Here is a 16,293-nt window from a genome sequence, read left to right on the forward strand (position 1 = left end):
ATATGATCTCTAATGTAGATGCTTTATTATATTTTTCAATGCTTAGAGTTGATGAATCATATCATCAGTGATTATTGAGTTCCTCCAATGAAAATGCCTTCATATGTGTATTTACAGTATTTTGTGAGTACCAGGAGATTGCTCACCCCAGAGGGCATATGTCTTAGCATGCATGAGATTTCAGATTCGAGCCCACATATGACATGGAAGCACCACAACGCTTAGAGGAGCTCCACCATGGTCGAGCAATCCTATGGTGTCTGTCTGTCTTCATCTAGCCTTGTCTTATCTCTCCTGTCCATTCTCTAGAGTAGAAGGAATGAAAAATATGTTATGGTATCAGTGTTATTGCACATATGAAACGGGATGCTATGATTTGCTGTTGTTGTTACACTAATTTGGGAGGCTTGCATTATGAAATACATGTCTTGGCAGAAGCTACCCTAAATTGAACTACGTATTTTTATTTCTTAGAATAAAATACAACTCATTGTAGTACTCAGGTGCACATTACTAGAAGCATTTAGACACTGAAAATAAACTCAGATTTTACCATTCATCAAATAATTAAGCTTCAGAGTCTCATAACATCAAACTTCTCATGGGAGGTTTAGCTTTTTAAAAAAACTTTTGGTGGAACTCCGCTTCCCCAGAGCCTCACCCCACTAGGGAAAGAGAGAGGCAGGCTGGGAGTATGGATCAACCTGTCAATGTCCATGTTCAGTGGGGAAGCAGTTACAGAAGCCAGACCTTCCACCTTCTGCATCCCACAGTGACCTTGGGTCCATACTCCCAGAGGATTAGGGAATGGGAAGGCTATCAGGGGAGGGAAGTTGGGATCCAGAGTTCTGTTGGTGGGAATTGTGTGGAGCTGTACCCCTCTTATCCTATGGTTTTGTCAGTGTTTCCTTTTTATAAATAAAAAAAAAACTTTTGAAGGGATTAACATTTTACAGTAAATACGGTTGTTGGCACATGTGTAAAATTTCTCAGTCTTCTGTAAAACACTCTCACCTCTAGCCTAGGTCCTCCTCTACCATCCTGTAGTAGGACCAGAAACCACTCCCCTACCCCTTAATCTCCAGAGTCCTTTACTTTGATGCAATACATCAAACCCAGTCCAAGTTCTACTTGAGTTTCTTCTTTCTGTCTTATTTCTTAACTTTTGTCCATGAGTGAGATCATCCCATATTCATTCTTTTATAGCTTATCTCACTTCACATAATTCCTTTGAGCTCCATCCAAAATGAGGTGAAGAAGGTGAATTCATTTTTCTTAAGAGCTGAATAGTATTCCATTGTGTATATATACCACATCTTACTGGGCCATTCATCATTGAACACATAGGTTGCTTCCAGGTTTTGACTATTACAAATTGTGCTTCTATGAACATAGGCATACACAGATCTTTTTGGATGGATGTAGTTGGTTTTTTAGGATATAGTCTCATGAGAGGAATAAGGGTAGGTCCATTTCTAGCCTTCTGAGAGTTCTCCAGACTGCTTTCTATAGGGGTTGGACCAATTTCATTCCCACCAGCAGTGTAGGAGGGTTCCTTTGCCTCCACAGCCTCTCTGTCATTAGTCGTTACTATTGTTTCTGATGTATGACATTCTCACAGGAGTGAAATGGTATCTCATTGTTGTCTTTATTTGCATTTATCTGACAATCAATGACTTGGAGCATTTTTTCACATGTCTGTTGGCCTTTTGAATCTCTTCTTTGGTCTATTCTTTTTATTTATTTATTTATTTATTTACTTTGTTGCCCTTGTTGTTTTGTTGTTGTAGTTATTATTGATGTCAATGTTGTTGGATAGGAAAGAGAGAAATGGAGAGAGGGTGGGAAGACAGAGAGGAGGAGAGAAAGACAGACACCTGCAGACCTGCTTCACCACCTGTGAAGTGACTCCCCTGCAGGTGGGGAGCCGGGGGCTCGAACCGGGATCCTTCCGCTGGTCCTTGTGCTTAGCGCCACCTGCGCTTAACCCGCTGTGCTACCGCCCGACTCCCTGGTCTATATTCTATTCATATCTTCTCTCCATTTTTGGGTGAGGAATTCTTCTTCTAGCATTTGCCAAAACGGAGCAGCAGCAGCAGCTGTGTTTCCCTCTCCTCTCCTCTCCTCTCCTCTCCTCTCCTCTCCTCTCCTCTCCTCTCCTCTCCTCTCCTCTCCTCTCCTCTCCTCTCCTCTCCTCTCCTCTCCTCTCCTCTCCTCTCCTCTCCTCTCCCCTCCCCTCCCCTCCCCTCCCCTCCCCCCCCCCCTCCCCTCCCCTCCCCTCCCCTCCCCTCTCCTCTCCTCTCCTCTCTTCTCTCCTGGGTCAACTAGGAATACCAAAGAAGACCACCTGGGACCACAACAGTACAGGACTAGAACTACTCCAGGAACCTACCAAATCACCAATGAGTGCAAACACATGTGGCTCGTGGACAGAGAGCAGCCTAGGGAGAGATTAAGTGTCTGGTAACAGTCCGGCAGTTTACCAGTTGAGACACCACCTCCAGTCTGTTTCACCAACAAGGGGACAGCTGAAGGGAAGACAGGACTCCCCTAAGACTCATCAAATGCAACTGTGAGTCTCCATTGCTACTGCCCTCAGAATCCAGAGCAGTGGCAGTGAGGCCCTGTGCTGACATCAGGGGACAGAGAACTGACCAGGAAACTCAGGAGAAGATATATACCTCTGTGGCCTAGCAGAGTCTCTTTGCATAATCACTGGATTAGCTCTGCCCCACCCTGCTTTATCTCTTGGTCAGGAGTCAGTGATTAAGCTAAGAAGCCTACTTATAGTTTAAATAAGACTAATCTTCTGTCTTCCAGACTCTTGGAAACAGAGTTGGCAGTCAGCTGAGGTAAAGAACAAACACCTCATCACAGATCCCTACAAGCATCAACCCAGCTTTGACCTAGCACGTTATAATTGGGCCCTCCTCAATCGCTATCCAACAGGCCATGGCCGGTGCGCCGTTATGTTCCATCGCTGGGGAGCCAGAAACGACCTGAACTGCCCCTGCGGCTCCAGACAGACTATGACCCACATAGTCAACGACTGCCACCTCTCCAGATTCAAAGGAGGTCTCGAAACTTTACATCAGGCTCAACCTGACGCTGTTGACTGGATACAGAAGAAGGGCAAACGCTAGAAGAAATAGTTTAAAAGCCCTCAGGCTCCCATAGCCTACAGGGAAGAAAAAGAACAAAAGAGGCTTTTAAAACAAATTAAACCAATGGACTACATCAAATTGAAAAGCTTCTGCACAGCTTCTGAAAACCACCACACAAACAATGAGACCCCCTTACAGAATGAGGGAAGATCTTTACATGCCATACATCAGACAAGAGGCTAATAACCAAAGTATATAAGGAGCTCACCAAACTCAGCAACAAAAAATGCTGTAGCTATTTTATAGGAGACAGAAAAATATACTAACACTCTCTGAGTTCATATGTGGTTTTGAGTACTGTATGAGGAACTTTGGATATATCATCCTGTTTATACTACAGAGAAACTGTCAAATAATATACTACTTCAGTTTTCAGTGGAACTCCTGATGCTCTAAGAATCTTAGAGATTTGTCTTAGTTTTTACACTATTAAACTGATAGGTTTATAACTGGACCCTGATGTTTTTAATTTCATAACCTATATTTTTTCTATTATACCAGAGTATCCTTTCCACTCTAATGTTATCGTAAACTTACTGATAAATGATTAGAAGGTATGTTTTATATTTTTGTATGGTTTTATTTTTTCATAAGGGAGTTTAATAATTCAGATTAATGATAATTTTAATTTTGTACATTTGGTATCTGACTCATTAGAAGTTATTTTACTTATTATTTTCATTTAAATATACTATTTATATCAGTTGCAGATGTGCATTACTGAAATCAATATGTGCATCCCATTTGTCTAAATTTATAGTATTCCCTACTCCCTAAAAAATTCCTAAGACTTTGTTCTTTCCCTTCTGCTAATTATTCCAAAAGCTTTCTTTTTTATTCATCTGTTTATTTTTCCCTGTATATCAAACATAAGTGAAATCATAATTAGTATTTGTCTTTCTATACTTTCACTTATCATAATTCACTATAGGTCTATCTATATTGTTGAGAGTGGCAGAATTTTATCATTTTTTTTGTAGCTGAATAATGTTTTTTTATATGTTATGTCTTCTTTATTCGTTGGTCAGTCAAAAAACAAACTTGTTTTGTTCCTAGCTCTTGACTATAGTAAATAATGCTGCAAAAAAATATGATACTGTAGGGAGTCGGGCTGAAGCAAAACGGGTTAAGCACAGGTGGTGCAAAGCACGAGGACTGATGTAAGGATCCCAGTTGGAGCCCCTGGCTCTCCACCTGCAGGGGAGTCACTTCACAAGCGGTGAAGCAAGTCTGCAGGTGTCTATCTTTCTCTCCCCCCTCTGTCTTCCCCTCCTCTCTCCATTTCTCTCTGTCCTATCCAACAAGGACAACATTAATAACAACAATAATAACCACAATAATTAAAAAAAACAACAAAGGCAACAAAAGGGACTAAATAAATAAATTAAAAAATATATAAAAAATATGATACTATATATACACCTATGTATATGTTTGTGTACAGACATACACACACATACAGACATGCACATATGTTTATATGTCGCTTGTGGTGGCGGCGGGACACAGGAAAAAGGAGGTTTGGAGCAGAAAGGGAACACAATCCTTTATTTGCGCTGGCATCTCAGAGCTGGGTGAGAGAGCAGCAGTTTGGGCCATGTGGAGGTAGCAAAAATGGCCACTTCCCTGCATCTAATCACTGAAGTGAAAGGCAGGCAAGAAATCGAGGGGTAGAAGAAGAAGGGCTTTTATGGGAACAGCTCTCGTGAGAATGGGAAGAGGGAGGAGTAACCAAAGCACTTCAACTATTGCGGGGAATTGACAATGCCCTGAGGGCACAACATGCCAGAACAGGCGCTCCGAGACTCTCACGGGAACTAGCAGTAGCCTGAGGGGACAACATGGCAGATGTGACTGCATCTGCACAATTTCCCAGCATTTATATATACAAAGCCTTTTTAATTATTTTTATTTATTTGATAGAGATAGCCAGAAATCCAGAGGAAGGGGGATATAGACAGTGAAAGAGATACACAGAGAGAGAGAGACCTGCAGCACTGCTTCACCACTCATGAAGCTTTCATCTTACAGGTTGGAACTAGGGACTTGAATCTGGGTCCTTGAGCATTGTTATATGTGTGCTCAACCAAGTGCACTACCACTGGGTCCCTATAAAATCTTCAAACTGCTGTTCTTCTGTTTTTCAGGTGTGTACCTAGAAGGGGGATAAATGAATTATATGGAACTTATATTTTTAATATTTTGAAGAATCTGTACATTGCTTTCCATTATGGCGGCATCAATTTATTAGTGAATAAGGGATTTCTGCATTCCAAGTCTACTTCCAAAATTGTTTGTTTGTTTATAGTCACTGCCAAGGCCCACTAGCTCACTTTTTCAGATAGATGATAGGGAGAGAGGAGAGAGGAGAGAGGAGAGAGGAAAGAGAGAGAGAGAGAGAGAGAAGAGGAGAGGAGAGGGAGAGAGAGAGAGAGAATGACAGAGACGCACTTGGTTGAGAGCCTGTTTTACAATGCACAGGGATCCCAGTTCAAGTTCTCAGTCCCACCTGGAGGAGGAAAACTTTGAGAGTGGTGAAGCAGGGCTGCAGGTATCTCTCTGTCTTTATTCCTCTCTGTCTCTCCCTTCTTGATTTCTGGTTGTCTCCATCCAATAAATTAATAAATATTATTTAAAAAAAGACAAGAAAGATAGAGATAGAGGGCAAGAGGGAAAGATACCACGACACTAAAGCTCCTTTCAGTGCAGTGGGGCTGTGTTTCCATGTGGTCAGAGAACGCTCTGAAGCTCTACCAGCACTAAGTGTTTGGTGTCTTCACAGTAGTAGCCATTTTCATCGGTGCAACATGATATCTTACATGTCCACAATAAGAGATGATGAACATCTTTTTTCTGTACTTATTGGCCATGTGTTTGTCTTCTTTGGTGGAGAGGTGGACACTCAAATCTCCTGCCCATTTTTATTTCACCTGTTTGCTTTTTTTCTTTTTCCTCATCTGAGGGATTAATGGTTTACAGTGGACAGTAAAATTTAGTAGTTGGTACATGTGTAACATTTCTTAGTTTTCCACATAACAGTCTAACTCCCCACCTAGGTCCTTCTCCACCCTCATACTCCAGGACCTGAACACTCCTCTTTGCCCCAGAGTCATGTACTTTGGTGCAACACACCATTATATTTTATTGTTGAGTTTTATGTACATCTCAAATACTAGCTGTTTATCTGGTGTATGTTGTATGGCTATCTTCTCCCATTCAGTAGGAATGTTTTTCTTTTTTTCTTTTTTTTGGTATGCTTCTAATTCTGCTTTTAAAAATCCCTTCTGTTTCATTTGGTTTAATTCCCCCTGCATTCTACTTACATAACACTGTATTCTATTTACATAACCTCTGTTAACAAGCACCACCCTCCCTCCAGGGCATTGGTGGTTCAGTGGTAAGAATTCTTGCCTGCTCCGCCCCCTCTCCTTGTCATACCCTGATTTTCACCAGTCACTTTTCTCTCCACCCTCTCTGCGTCACATCCTGTTCCCACCCTACTGGGCTAGTATATTTATAAGGACAAGATTGTTTCTAGTTTTTAGTTTAGCTTAGCTTGGTATAGATTGTGCTGCGTCCTGCATGAATAAAGAGATACTGCGTACAGCTCAACCATGAGTCCCTGGTCGTCTGTTACCCACCCGTGAAGCCAGCCCGGCGAAAACAACATCTTTTTTCTTGCCATCAGGATTATTATTGGGGCTCGGTGCCTGCATGACTCAGCTGCTGTGTCCAGTAGCCATTTTTTTCCTTTTTTCTTTTAAAATAAATATTTTTGCTGGAGGATGAGACAGAGGAAGAGAGAAACATACACACAGTGAAGGGGAGATATCTGTAGCACTGTTTCACTGTGGGTCTTATGAGAGGTTGAGCATGGACGGTTGACCCCCCAGAAGTCTGTCTGTCAAGTCTCCCACTGGCATGTCAACCTTTGTGGTCGAGCGAGACAGACAGGAGTACGCTGGGAATTCTGACCAGCCTATCAGTCTCACCGCAAAACTTCACCCCTTCTCCCTCTGGTGGGTTTCGCCTTCTTTAAGTTTCTATTTCCCTGTTCCAGCATCACCCTCTATACCTTCCCCTTGTCTTGCTCTTTCTTTCCTTATAAGTAGATATTAGTCTCATTGGTTGGCTTGGCTGCCTTCCCCTGCACAGCTACCCCTTTATAAACTTATAACTGAAACAATAAAGTGCCCCATCCACTGCCACAGTGTCCTGGGTGGTTGTTGCTTCATCTGCTGCCACAGAGTGCTGGAAGACGATTCAGTGAGCTCACCCCTGCCGTTGCTGGCCCGAGATTCCCCACTTTCTGTCTGTCTATGGTGGCCAATGGACCAGGTGGTGACCTGGGAGCTGGTCTGGCCCATTCCCCAGGGAACCCAACATTTTACCTCTGGTGAAACATCCTTTCTTCAGGTGGGGACTAGAAATGTGAACCTGGGTCCTTGTGTTTGGTAACTTGTGTCCTCTATTGGGTGCACAACTGCCCAGCTCCAGCTTACTTCCCTGTGCAGAAACATTTTATTTTATTATTTTTAATTTCTTTATTGGAGGAATTAATGTTTTCAGTTGATAGTAAATACAATAGTTTGTACATGTATAACATTTCTCAGTTTTCCACATAACTATACAACCCCCACTAGGTCCTCTGTCAGACTTTTTGGACCTGTACTCTCCCCCGACCTACCCCAGAGTCTTTGACTTTGGTGCAGTACACCAACTCCAGTTCAGGTTCTGCTTAGTGTTTTCTCTTCTGATCTTGCTTTTCAACTTCTGCCTTAGAGTGAGATCATCCCATATTCATCCTTCTGTTTCTGACTTTTTTCATTTAACATGATTTCTTCAAGCTCCATCAAAGATGGGCTGAAAAAGATGAAACCACCATTTTTAATAGTTGAGTAGTATTCCACTGTGTATATATACCACAACTTGATCAGCCATTCATCTATTGTTGGATACCAGCGTTGCTTCCAGGTTTTGGCCATTATAAATTGTGCTGTGATGAACTTGAGTAGACACAAATCTTTTTGGATGGGTGTGTTGGGTTCCTTAGGAATGCAGAAACATTTTAATTTGACATACTCCTGTTTATTTATACTGGGTTTTGTTTCCCTTTATATTAAGAATTCACTGTAGAGATTCATTTTATGTGACATGATATAGAATTTTACAGGGGAGATAGTAAGAATGAGAGAAAGACTTCAGAGCACTACTCCTGTAACTGTAGCTCTGGAATTCAAACCAGGAGCCTCAGTTATGTAAGTACTTTACTTTTATCAGCTGAGCTATTTCCTCAGTCTTTGGATGCCCACCGTGCCTCCTGATAGGGCCTTTTTATATCCATATGCAGACACCAGCTTTTAAACTCCATCCACTGTTAGTTGTTCCATGGAGTAAAATGTAAGTTTTACTGTTTTTTAGTAAAACTGTATAGAAATGTTAATGTCCTAAGGGGGAGGGGGAAGATGGAATTCAGAATCTCTGCAGGAAAATAGTCTTCAAAGCTTAGCCATTACACTGTTTGATGATAATGAGGTAGCATAAAGATATATAAATCAAGACAGTTTCTATCATTATTTTTATATAAAATGTTAACTATGGTCCTTTCTTCAATAGAACAGTCTTGTCAGAGATAATTGCATCTTTTTTTTCCTTCCAAAGCCCCAAGAAATATATTGCTAATAATATGATGTAAAATAATTCCACTTAGGGTTTATTAATGCACTTATCACTGAATTATGGACTACTCTGGAGTGTGGAAGAGATGATGTTAGAATAACCCATCCCAAATCTACTCCAGTGGATCCTATTGATAGAAGCTGTCAAAAGGTAAGACATTATTTATCAGATTTCTCAGAGTTTATCATATCCAAACTGAATTAATAACTACCTTATATATGTGTGTGTATGCCTATATGTACATACACATATTTGTTTGTTTTTATTGCTACCAGGATTACCACTGGGGCTTGGCATCTACACAATGAGTCCACTGCTCCTGGTGCCCGTTTTTTCCCTTTTCCTTTATTTAATTGGTAGGATAGAAAGAAATTGAGATGGGGGTCAGTTGAAGAGGGAGAGAGAAAGACACACATGCAACACTGCATCACTGCTCATGAAACTCCCCCACTGCTCCTACCACAGGTAGGGACTGGGGTTTTGAACCTGAGTTCTTGCACATGGTGACATAGACATTAAACCTGGTCACCCTATAACGACCAATAGCCTTTTCTGTTTTCTTATATTTTATTACTAGTCACTAAAAAAACCCTCCAAAACACAAGAAGTACTAATATATATATATATTTTAATTTTTAATTTTTAATTTTTTAATTTTTAATTTTTATTATTGCCACCTGGGTTAGCACTGGGGCTCAGGGCTAGCACTATGAATCCACTGCTTCCAGCAGCCATTTTTTTCCTTTCCCATTTTTTTCCTCCCTCTCTTCCTCTCTCCCTGCCTCTTCCTTCCTCCCTCCCTCCCTCCCTCCCTCCCTTCCTTCCTTCCTTCCTTCCTTCCTTCCTTCCTTCCTTCCTTCCCTCCTTCCTTCCTTCCTATTATACTTGATAGGAAAGATAGAAATTGAGAGGGGAGGGAGTCGGCGGTAGCACAGCGGGTTAAGTGCATGTGGCGCGAAGCGCAAGTACCAGAGTAAAGATGCGGATTCCAGGGCTCCCCACCTGCAGGGGAGTTGCTTCACAGACGGTGAAGCAGGTCTGCAGGTGTCTATCTTTCTCCCCACCTCTGTCTTCCCCTCCTTTCTCCATTTCTCTCTGTCCTATCTAACAACGACAACATCAACAACAATAATAAGTACAACAATAGAAAACAAGGGCAACAAAAAAGGAAAAATAAATATAAATAAATATTTTAAAAAAGTTAAAAAAAAAGAAATTGAGAGATCTTAAAAAAATATCTATAGGGGGTCGGGCAGTAGCGCAATGGGTTAAGTGCACATGGCACGAAGCGCAGGGACCAGCTGAAGGATCCCAGTTCGAGCCCTGGCTTCCCACCTGCATGGGGGGGGTCACCTCACAAGCGATGAAGCAGGTCTGCAGGTGTCTATATTTCTCTCCTCCCTATGTCTTCCCCTTCTATTTCCATTTCTCCTGACCTGTCCAACAATAATGACATCAATGACAACAATAAGAATAATAACCACAACGATTAAAAAAAAATACAAGGGCAACAAAAAAGGGGAAAAAATAGTCTCCAGGAGCAGTGGATTCGTGGTGCAGGCACTGAACCCCAGCAATAACCCTGGAGGAAAAAAAAATATCTAGAACTTGTTATCTTGCTTCTAAGTTTCTAAAGTATTTATTTTCTTAGACATCAGCTACAACAATGCAGAAAATGAGAAACACGAGTCATTTAATTTTTCTCTCAGAACCTATCTTTTTAATTGATAACATTTTTTGATAACATTTAACTGGTAACATTTAGTTAATACATGTTAAGCTCTCATATATGTTGTTATAGTTGCTTTATTAGGCATTGTCATATGTTTTTTGTGTATATTTATGATTTCCTATCTATATGTATTTACCATTCATGTGTATTAATTAGGATCAGTTAAATGTTTAACCTTTGTAATCATATAGCTATAAAACGTATACTATTGATTCTTCCACGTGTGACTAAAAAGGAAGGTATTTAAATGACTGTTTTCTTCCCTGCATTTTTCCCATAGTCTTTTCTAGCCTTATTGAACTTGTTATCATATCCTGCTATTTATGAACTAGTAAGCAATCAAGATCTTCCTAATAAAGAGGACTATTCATTTCGTGAAGTCCCAACATGTATTATCGTAAGTCATTTTCTTGTCCTCTTCTCCTTTTATGAATGTTACAGACTGAGCTTTGGGGTGCAAAAATGTAGTTTTCTAAACAAACACTTTTAATGGCATTTAAAGGCTAACTTTGGCAGGGAGATAGCTAAGCCTCCATGCACTACATCTTGGGTTTGAGCCCTTGTTTCACCTGAGAGAAGCATCCTGGGACAACTCCATTGTCAGTCTCACCCTCTTTCCTCTCTTTCTGTGAAACTAAATAGTGAAAAAAAACTTGGCCTAGGGAGGCCCTGCAATGGTAGCATGAAATTCGACATTAATTTTTTTTTATTTCCTTTCTTTACTTATTGGATAGAAATAGTCAGAAATCGAGATGGAAGAAGGAGATAGGAAGAAAGAGAGACACCTGCAGACCTGCCTCACCACTCTTGAAGCTTTCCTCCTGCGGGTGGGGACCAGGGGCTCAGAAAGTCCATGTGCACTGTAGTATGTGTGCTCAACTAAGTGTGCCAGTACCCAGCCTCACATAAATTCTAGTTTCATTCCCAGCACCACTTGAGAAAAAAGTGAAAGCTGACTTGATTTATTTGCCCCATGAAGTTTCAACTTCAACTTAGCTGTGAATGGGTTTCTTTCTTTCTTTCTTTCTTTCTTTCTTTCTTTCTTTCTTTCTTTCTTTCTTTCTCTCTTTCTTTCTCTCTTTCTTTCTTTCTCTCTTTCTTTCTTTCTTTCTTTTTTTTTTTTGAGCCAGGCTAATAGGTGCAGCACTATTAGAAGACTAACTTTCTCCAACCAGTAAAGACATTTGGCATAAATAGAAATACACATGTAAATGACATTCAGATGGCTGTTCCTGTTATTAGTTACACTATTTCAGCACCTTCATTGCCTGTGCTAATTAGCTATAAACTACTCAAGGACTCTAGTATATTTTCTGTTTCTATTTTAATGAACTACATATTACTGCCCCAGGAGGGCAGTATACACATATTTATTTAATCTGATACTTATATTCATAGTCTCAGATGGGTAAAGTGTTTAAATCATTCACAGATAATTAGGTCTTCATATTTACTTCCTCATCTTTGAGCAAATTTATGAATTAAATATACACAAGGCTAGAAGGTGACTGAATGGTAGCACACAGAATGAAACTTATAAGGCTAAGGTTCTGAGTTTGATCCCTGGCACTGAATATGTCAGGGTAGTATTCTGGTTGTCTTTCAGTCTGTCTCTGTCTCAGAAACAAACAAATCTTTTAAAATAAACACACATAAATATGTATACATATACATTAGTAAAGAATGTGATTAATACTGAAATTCCATCATAAATCATTACTCTGATTTCAAGCCATTTGTTTTCCTTGCTGATTTTTTTTAAATACATTTATGTTCTTTTGAATACTTTTCATTTGATTAAATCTAAACATTTACATTTTTAAATTTTTCTCTGCTTTGGAAAACTGCTGATGATTTATATGTAGAGAAATATAAAATATTTACTTCTATGGTTAAATTTTCATATCCTCTTATCTTTCCTCAAAGTGTTGCAATTTTGTCTTATACTTACATGTCCCTTGACACTTAAAAAAATTTTTTTTTATTGCCTCCAGGGATATTGCTGACACTTAAAAACATGTATAGTTAGATATTTATGTGCCTTTCTTCCCTAGCACACTGTGGATACCTAAGTACAAATAGGAGATGTTTGCCTCCACAGCAACCAGCCCATAGTAGGTGTTTCATGAGTCATTATTGAAAATAAATACCCACGGGTGAGGAGGTGGCACAGTGGATAAAGCATTGAACTCTCAAGCAAGGTCCTGATGTCAGTCCCTCGGATCACATGTGCCAGAATGATGCTCTGGTTCTCTGTCTCTCTCATAAATTGATAAATATGGGGTTGGGGGGGAGGGAGGACTCTTCCACAGTTAGTGGGAATGTATATTGGCCCAACTTTTATGAAAAAAAAAAAAAACAGCCTAGAGTTTCATCAGAACTCTAGAAATAGACCTATAATATGATCCAGCAATCCCTCTCCTGGTGTTTTACCCCAGGAAAACAAAAACACCTATCCAAAAAGACCATGAACACAAATGTTCATGGAAGCACAGTTTACCTTAGCCCAAACTTGGAAGCATACCAGATGCTTAGTGACAGATGAGTGGCTGAGAAAGTTGTGATACATATACACAGTGAAGTACTATGCAGCTGTTAAGAATAATGAGATCGGGAGTTGGGCTGTAGTGCAGCGGGTTAAGCACACGTGGTACAAACCACAAGGACAGGCCTAAGGATCCTGGTTTGAGCCCCCGGCTCCCCACCTGCAGGGGAGTCACTTCACAGGCGGTGAAACAAGTCTGCAGGTGTCTATCTTTCTCTCCCCCTCTCTGTCTTCCCCTGCTCTCTCCATTTCTCTCTGTACTAACAACAACAACAATAATAACTACAACAATAAAAACAACAAGGGCCACCAAAGGGAAAGTAAATAAATAAAATAATAATAATACAAAAAGAATAATGAGATCATGTCCTTTACAGAGCCCGAAAAATAAGTATGAATTTGGCACAATCTCACTCATGGGTAAAACTCAAGAAAAAAGAACAGAATAGAAAACACACAAAAAGGAAAAACATGGACTGGTGGTGTATTGTACCAAAGCAAAGAGCTCTAAGGAAGGAGGGCAGAAAGAGGGTTGAGGGGGACAGGATGATTTCAGGTCATGTTACATGATGCCAAACCTAATTTGGGAGTGAGAGTAATGAGAAATTGTGTCCATGTGCCAACAGTACTATAAACCTGATCACGGAAGTAAAGACAGTGGTGCAAGCCATAATGAATAAGATACTTTAGAATTCAAATTGTGAGATGTTTGCAGTTCTCTTTTAACCACACTGAAAAATAACTATGTATTTTTCTTCGAATGAGCTATTTTTTTCAAATATTATGGGGATGTTAATTTATGGTATAGCTATTGATACATGGGTATGGTTTCTCATCTCCTTAGCAGGCCCCTGTAAAACATTTCCACTCTTAAATTTGATGCTGTTCCTCCATTGTGCACCAGGAGCCTAACATCCTCTCCACTTCCCTCCCATACCCACCTGGCCTCCCAGAAATCTTTGGTGCATTATAACATAACTAGTCTAAATTTCATACTGTGTCCTCTCTTATTTTTTAATATTTATTTATTTTCCCTGTTGTTGCTCTTGTTGTTGTAGTTATTGTTGTTGTTATAGATGTTGTTGTTGTTGTTAGATAGTACAGAGAGAAATGGAGAGAGGAGGGGAAGACAGAGAGGGGGAGAGAAAGATAGACACCTGCAGACCTGCTTCACCGCGCGCTTAATCCGCTGCACTACCACCCAACTCCCTCTTCTCTTATTTTGCAAAAGAACTATTTCTGAAAATAAAAGATGACTAAAGAAAATATTAAACCACAACATATTTTCTATACTGAGCTTATTTATTTGTGATTTAATAATAATTGACAAGATTGTGGGATAAGAAGGGTACAATTCCACACAATCCCCACCACCAGAGTTTCACATCCTATCCCTTCCCTTTGAAGTGTTTATATTATTACTCCCTTTGGGTCAAAAGTCTTTACGGGGTGCAGAAGGTGGGAAGTCTGGCTTGCTTTTTAAGAAGGTGTTCTTTTTTTTTTTTTCCTTTGTTTTGTTTTGTAATGTAATGTGTGCGCTTAACCAGGTGTACCACCACCTGGCCCCCCTTTTGTTTTGTTTTTTAATTTTTTAAGTGATTTAATAATGATAGACAAGACTTTAGGATATAAGAGGTACAATTCCACACAATTCGCACTACCAGAGTTCCTTATCCCATCCCCTCCATTGAAAACTTCCCTGTTCTTTATCCCTCTGGGAGCATGGACCCAGGATCATTATGGGATGCAGAAGGTAGAGCGCCTGGCTTCTGTAATTGCTTCCCTGCTGAACATGGGTGTTGGCAGGTCTATCCATACTCCCAGCCTGTCTCTCTCTTTCCCTAGTGTGGCAGGGCCCTGGGGAGGTGGGGTTCCAGGACACATTGGTGAGGTCATATGCCTAGGTAAGTCAGGTTGGCATCATGGTAGCATCTGAAGCTTGGTGGCTGAAAAGCATTAAGATATAAATCAAAACAAATTGTTTAATAATCAAGAACCTAAAGGTAAGAATAGAGCAGACAAAATTTGGGGGCTTTATGTTGGATGAAGCTAGGAAGTCTATTTTCGGTATATTCCAAAGGGCCCATGACTTTACTAAGTTTTGCCTGAGCCCAACAGCTGACATGCAGGTGGGCTAAAAGTATTGTCTGGGGAGATGATGTCAGAGTTGGAAATAGGACTAGAAAGATGGATTGGGGAGAGAGTAACTCCCAAATATGGGAAGAGTATATAAATAATGTCAACTGTAAGCCCCAATTGTAAGCCCCAACTGTAAGCCATCAATTTCATCTAGGGCCCATACCACAGGAGTCTGAGTAACCTATGCATCCATGTAGGTCTAAGCTCGCATTCCATGGTCATAGCTAGGAATATTCTAGGCTGCACTTATTTCAAAACTAGTCTTCCTTGAGTGGCAGAGTATTTTGACCCAGCCTCCCTTTGGACGGTGGGGCATTCCCTACTGTTGTTCCATATTGAGGGCAAGTCCTGTAGAGGCCCACAAGAGGGTCCACTATGTTGTTCCTGATGGAGATGACCAGTGATGGTGGAGAGAAGGATCTGTTAGAGGTCTAGGCCCAGTATGTCTATGTGGGAATCCCAGGATTCCCTGACTAGGGCCGTGGATGATGGGGTGGCCTTATAGTGACCAACACACATATATATTTTTTAAATAAGGTTTAATCTTATCTACTTCCTCCATTTCAAGTACCTTTGGAGAATGATCATGAGCAATTTTCTCACTTTCAAGGAGACATTTGAGTGAATTCATTGGAATTCCCAGATATTGGTAGTTCAGGTCATTGAGTTTCTTGAAATGTGTTATACGTTCACCTCAATTGTGTCTTTACTTCTTTCTTGTCTATTTATTTTGAGTTTAACATACTCTTCTTCCTACTTTCTCCAGAGGTCTCACCTCCTCTCCTCCCGCCCCCGACTTCTATTGTATCTTGTTGGTTGGGTTCTTAATGAGTTAGGTCTTTTTTAGTAATCAGTGTAATTTTTTTTCCTTGGAAATCTTGTGACAGAGAGCTTTGGAAGTTATACTAAGGATCAGTGTGTTTGTGTAAGAACATAGTTGAGGGCTTTCTATATTTTCTGTTGTAAAGGTTTTTAAAGTTACCTTAAAAAAAAAAAAAACAGTATGCTGTGGGGGAGGGCAGTGGTGCACTGGG

General features: G+C 40.4%; 1 protein-coding gene across 5 annotated transcripts in view; it reads left to right on the forward strand.

Annotated features, from left to right (window-relative positions):
• TBC1D32 (TBC1 domain family member 32) overlaps positions 1-16,293 on the forward strand; it is a 216,890-nt gene that overhangs the window by 86,723 nt on the left and 113,874 nt on the right. For all 5 annotated transcript variants that reach the window (XR_009549601.1, XM_060190530.1, XM_016187340.2 and 2 more), the window contains 2 exons: positions 8,875-8,993; positions 10,856-10,972. Coding sequence is in view for 4 of the 5 variants with exons in the window: in XM_060190530.1 (XP_060046513.1) it covers positions 8,875-8,993; positions 10,856-10,972 (236 nt within the window). In the remaining variant the exon portion in view is untranslated. The remainder of the gene's footprint in view (positions 1-8,874; positions 8,994-10,855; positions 10,973-16,293) is intronic.

This window comes from Erinaceus europaeus, chromosome 4, assembly GCF_950295315.1.
Source record: "Erinaceus europaeus chromosome 4, mEriEur2.1, whole genome shotgun sequence".
Taxonomy (NCBI): Eukaryota; Metazoa; Chordata; class Mammalia; order Eulipotyphla; family Erinaceidae; genus Erinaceus; species Erinaceus europaeus.